This window comes from Alosa alosa, chromosome 16 (genome assembly GCF_017589495.1).
Source record: "Alosa alosa isolate M-15738 ecotype Scorff River chromosome 16, AALO_Geno_1.1, whole genome shotgun sequence".
In the NCBI taxonomy this organism is placed as follows: Eukaryota; Metazoa; Chordata; class Actinopteri; order Clupeiformes; family Clupeidae; genus Alosa; species Alosa alosa.
The window spans coordinates 21,839,664-21,845,768 of record NC_063204.1 but is presented as its reverse complement, the minus strand read 5'-3'; the positions used below and the strand labels follow the sequence as shown (position 1 = coordinate 21,845,768).

Sequence of the window (6,105 nt, the reverse complement as noted above, 5' to 3'; positions counted from 1 at the left end):
CGAGAGGTCAGGCTTAGCCACCTGAAGATTATGGGGAGAAAATACAGATCGAAAAATGAAAAGCTGAAGATAAAAGCTGAAAGAGTGAAGATGGCTCAGTTCACATCACCAGCAGCAAGAGGAAATTCCACAGAGTCGAATTGAAGACAAACCCAGGTGGGGATGGTTAAAAGAGCCCTCGCAGGGAACTACAGGCCAGCTGTTGCGGTTGCTACCAGGTGTAATAGTGTGGCAGTGTGTCGGCTGATGGAGTAGAAAAAACTCGTCAACTGAAATGGCGCTGATGAGCAGCACGCTCACTGTGAGAAAATGTGAGCCACTCGTGCTCAGTTTCTCTCGCACTCTAACTGCTGCTCACTCAGCTTCTCGCTCCCTTACCTCCCCACTCACTCGTTTATGCACTTGTTCACACACACTCCATCACTCAGTCACTGTCTGCATCATTTACTCACATACCCCCCCTCTCTCTGTCACTCACTCATTCAATCACTCACTGCCACTTAAGCACATGCACTTGCATATAATAGCTAAGCAGCTGACTTACTCAATCATCATTATGGTAAAAGCATCTTTAAAATGCAATAAAACACTGGGAGAAAATTTGCAAAGGCCATATTGATCATGTATTCTGAAAGAATATTTTGTCTCCATATCTTATGTCAGGCTGGATCAAATAGGAGAGGCTGAAGCTTGTGTAAATCACCAGCACAGAACCTCTTGATTGGTCAGTGAGAAAGGGCCCATCTCCTTTTGTCATGGAAAACAAAACAGTGTCTGTGATGTCCCTGGCCTAACAGAGCTGAACGTAATGTGTTTTGGTCTTCGCCATTATGATAAGAGCATCCAATTTCCTGTCAGGGCCATCATAACCAATCACAACGGAGCGCTTGTCGAAATGGCACCACGCCACGAGTGCTAATGTTGTTTAACTGGTCATTTTTATTCCCTTGAAGTCAACTCTTAGATACAATACCACATCCCAATACGGATAACAGGTGGACCATGTGATCAATATATTTCCTTAGGGAGGAAACCTCTCTTTTTTTGTTTGTGTGGTTTTTAGAAGTAACTAGTTAACTGTTGTTGAATTATGTTGCAGTGCTTAATTGATTTCATCTTGTGTGTATTCATAATACATTTTCTGGATGACGTATGGAAGACGTCTGATACATCAGTTCCTCACTAAGGCCTATTCCCATCAGGCGCTTCGCACATTTATTTTTGTTCTTAATTATTAAAAAGGGGCCACATTTCCCATTTCAACTTGATGTCATCAATTACTGTGAAACTGCTCTCTCCGTTTGACTATTTCTCAGTATAGCGGATAGTTGCCTTTTAGCAATCTCAGATGTATTTCCTGGGTTATTTCAACTCTCTCTCTCTCTCTCTCTCTCTCTCTCTCTCTCTCTCTCTCTCTCTCTCGCTCTCTGTCTCAAGGCTTAGCAAGGCTTATTTATTTATACAGTTCATAGTACTTTACAACTAGATAAATAAATACAAAAAGATTAAAGAGCATAAAAAAATCTGAGGTTAAAGACGGTAAAGGACAAAATAAAACAGGAAAAAACAAGGGGCCTTGTTGTTGTTGTTGTTGTTGTGCTGTGGTGTGGTGTGGTGTTAGCAGTGAGCAGGGCGGGCAGGAGAGGCAGACTGATGGTCTGTGGGAAGCAGGAGGGCATGCTGGGAGTCAGAGCGAACATCCCCAATTCCCTCTGTCTCTGACAGGTTCACGTCCCTCCCCAAAACACACACACTAATGCATACACATAACATATACACATGCACAGAACACACACACACACACACACATATGCAAAGCGCATATGAACATAAAGAGACCACCCATGGTACACGCATACATATGGCCACATATGTTCATATACACACAGACGCACACCCACACACACACACACACACACACACACACACACACACACACACACACACACACACACACACACACACACACATGCTCACATATATTTGAAGGACATAACCACATACAGAACATATAAAACCCTCTCAAAAATCCTAGATTGATTGACTGCTACTAGAGACCTATTCTCTAACTCCGATTCACTAATACAATACTAATACTAACAGAAATGCCCACTCATGGTCACAAAATGTCTCTTCTTGGTCTCTTCTTTACAGTTTCCCATGCTCTTGATTGTAAAGACACAACCTATGGCAAGTAGTACACACACACACACACACACACACACACACACACACACACACACACACAAACACACACACACACACACACACACACACACACACACACACACACACACACACACACACACACACACACACACACACACACAGTACCAGCCTCAAGCTGAAGTCAGTAGACATGTTGAATGGAGGCTCTGGCGCTGCTCTGTGAAACGGCTGCTAATCCGCTGCACGTCCACTACTCACGACGAGCGCCAGTGCTGCCCCTCTTAGCCCCTCCTCCCTCCATCCGGCTGCACACGCTCACTCACTGTGCACCTGAACACTCTGAAGCCGACACACACTCTCTCTTTCTCTCACACTCGCTCACACACACACACGTGCGCGTGTGCGATCTTCACTCTCACTCTTACTCTCTCGCTTTCTCTCTCTCTTTCTCTCTCTCTCTCTCTCTCTCTCTCTCTCTCTCTCTCTCTCTTTCTCTCTCTCTCTCCCAGTCACGGTCAGAACCAGTGAGTGCATATGAGAGCGAGAAAATAGACAGGGACTGAGAGAAGAGGAGAAGAGGAGGAAAAAGAGCGAGGATCCACCACTTCTGTTCCAGGACAGGCATAAGTGGAGAGGAGGACCAGCCAAACAAGAGTAAGAGAGAGAGGGAGGAAAAGAGCCATGCAAGCCCAGCGAGTGTGAGAGTGAGAGGAAAGGAGAGCGTGTGTGTGAGAGAGAAAGAGAGAGGGAGGGAGGGAGGGAGAGAGAGAGAGAGAGAGAGAGAGAGGGGAGGGGGAGAGCATGAAGGACGCGCTCCAGCTGTCTCCCTGACAGACTGAGCCGGGGAGCTGAGCGTGGGGGCTGCAGCCCGCTCTCACACAGAAAAAAACACACAAAACTTCCCCTCTCTCCCGCGCTGCCCTGCGCCTCACCGTGCGGTGCGGAGCACACGGACTCTCGTCCTGCCGACGGATCTTGTGCCCCCCTTCTCTAAAAGCCCCCTGTGCCCCCCTCCTCCTCCCTCACACTCCCGTCCTTGCCTTGCATCTTCTCTGACCAAACCTCATGTCGTTTTGCCTGGTTGACTACTTCGACATGGAATCGCCCACCAAGGAGATCGAGGATTTCGAGAACAACTCGCTGAAGTATCTGCAGCCGGATCAGATTGAGAAGATCTGGCTAAGATTGCGCGGACTGTAAGTACCATCTCTTTATCCTCTTAATCTTTTGTTTTTTGTTTATTTGTTTATTTGTCATTTGTTTGGGTTGTTGTTATGTTGTTGTTGTTTGCTGACTTGCATACATTTGATAGTGTGAACATGTTTGAACTTCCAAATATATCTACATACAGTAGTATGCAGTAGTACACATAGTAGTACTTTAATATTTTTCTTTTAAATACACTACTCATGCAAGGCTGTGTGCTGTCACTATTCAAAAATAACTGTTCAAATATGTGGAATGAAATCACATTAGTCCCTAAGTGTAGCCGGTCGTAATGAGGCATTTAGTGTAACTGAATATAATTTTCAGAATAGTAAAAACAAGCCGATTTATGAGTAAACTTGAAGCACCATCCTTATCTGGTCATGCAATGTACTGTACCTGCCTGAAGGTATGAGTTGGCACTGTCCATATGAATTTTAAATGCTCGCAACATTAGCATTTATTGTGCAGGAGTTTTTGCAAGCCGCAGGGAGCAAAAACAGCTCTTATTTTTTCTCCAAACAAACACTGAGCTCTGTGCAGTGAAGGCTCAGATGGATATTGCTGCATGGTCTTGTCTAGTAATCGAGAGGTAAAGTTCATACACCAATAAGCTTAATGTAGCAGAAAAAGAGCAAACAGGGAAGAGAGAGTGATAGATAGATAGATAGAGAGAGAGAGAGAGAGAGAGAGAGAGAGAGCACAGGCTGTAAACACAAGAACACACGGACAAAAAAAAAACACTCAAAGATATACAAATAAATTCACACTCACACACCCACATCGCACACAGATCCATTGTCTGACCACTCAGTTTGAAAGAGCAAGATGTGCTCTGGTATATAAACACTAACAGTGGCTCAAGCACCAAGGTTAAAGGTTCAGTAAGCAGCCCTGTCCACTGTGCTCAGGGTCACTCGGCATAAGAAAACCGCACATTATTCTCACACTCGAGTTCTCGTCCTCCATCAGACCGTTAACGCCGGGATCACTGTCCTCTGACTGTTATCGCTCGCAAAGGTGTGACATTGAGAATAAACAGCATCCCCACTTCCCAGAACACTTGCAGTCGTTACTGATCAACAACAAAGCCTCCTGGAGGCAGAGGACAGACATGCACAGTTAGGCTATTGAGTAAATATAGTGGGATAAATGCATGTGTTTTCTGTTGATATGGTATCGGTGTGTCTGTGAGTTTGTGTGCGTGTGTGTGTGTGTGTGTGTGTTTGTCATTTGTCTGTCCGTGTGTACTTCATATATTTGACCCGATATATTGATCGTGGAGCAAATCAATCAGTATGCTAACGTGCATGCGTGTGTCTCAGTGTCACAGATTTTAGGCCGAATAAAAGAAATGGCTGTGGCGAGCTGCTGTGCCAGGGGTGTGTGTGTGTGTGTGTGTGTGTGTGTGTGTGTGTGTCGTGACAAGAGTCGGCTATGATCTGGCTGCCATCCCTGTGTCCAATATCACATCGCTTGCGTCGCGACGCAGCTGCTAATCCCTGCTTATGACTGAAGACATCTCCCAAAGGAGTAGGGTGGAGGAGGAAGTTGGAGGGGATGGAGGGCAGATGAGGGGGGTTGGCTCTGGTCCTCAGACGCAGAGATAGACTAACCGGATCATCCCGTGTGCTTCGGTGGTGGCAGAGGATTTGTCTCGCGGTCCCCTGACGCCGGTGAATCAAAATCAGAATCAGGCGGGCGCGTGGCACGGCGCCGTTGTTGTTTGTCAGGTCTCTTGTTGTCGACGGTGCGGCACAACAACACTCTTGAGGAGACGGGAGACAGTGAGCATGGACGCCGCCGCCAGAAATGAGGCATCATCATCTGGCTCGGGCTCCTGCAAATTGCTTTTCTGTCCTTGCATTTGTTGAGCAAGGAGATGGAGCCAGGAGGGGCATTTGGGCGTGCAAGATGTGTGTGTGTGTGTGTGTGTGTGTGTGTGTTTGCATGCAAGATGTGTGTGTGTGTGTCTGTGTTTGGATTAGGAGATACAGACTCGTGCCCTGGCCTGTGTTTACACCCCCTTCATTTCTGCCCCTTGAATTTTTTCTTTTTTTTCATGAAGGCTATTAACAGCTTTATGGGGCCTTTCGCCAAAGCAGACAAATGAGTTTGTTGTTGACAGCCAGGGTCTGTGGGAGGAACGAGATTGGACCATTAAAAGTTTAAGGCTGGTCTGCCTGTGATTGAGCCATTAGAGGTATGGGCATGATGCTGTGTATCTTAAGGCTAGGCCAAGAAGAGAGAGAGAGAGAGAGAGAGAGAGAGAGAGAGAGAGTGTGTGTGTGGAAGTGTGTGTATATGTATGTGTGGAAGTGTGTGTGTGTGTGTATGTGAGTGAGTGTGTGGGTGTGTGTATGTACTGTATGAATGTGTGTGCATGTATATCTGTGTGTGTGTGTGTGTGCACCGTGTGATTTATGCACCACTGGTAATGGACACACATCATCTAACGGGCTCCAGCACGTCACTGACGCGGCGAGGTCACCCGTCGTCATCGTCGTCATTGGGAGTGGGGTTTGATGGATGGCGGCCGTTTCCAAGGGAGACCAGATCACACCACCTCACAGCGACTCAGCAGAGGGAACCTAAGGCCAGTGCTGCAAGAGACAGGAGACAGGAAGGGATGGGGAGCGGGAGGGGTCAAAGGTCACAAGGACCGTCGGGGTCCCGGGAACACCTCTGAGCTCATAACCTGTGAGCGGAAACTGAAATGGAGTGATGAAG

General features: G+C 46.8%; 1 protein-coding gene across 1 annotated transcript in view; it reads left to right on the top strand.

Annotated features, from left to right (window-relative positions):
- The first annotated feature begins 2,918 nt into the window (after positions 1–2,918).
- LOC125309144 (calcium/calmodulin-dependent 3',5'-cyclic nucleotide phosphodiesterase 1C-like) overlaps positions 2,919–6,105 on the top strand; it is a 59,972-nt gene continuing 56,785 nt past the window's right edge. The window contains exon 1 of the mRNA XM_048265875.1: positions 2,919–3,365. Coding sequence (XP_048121832.1) covers positions 3,235–3,365 — 131 coding nt within the window. The 5' untranslated portion in view covers positions 2,919–3,234. The remainder of the gene's footprint in view (positions 3,366–6,105) is intronic.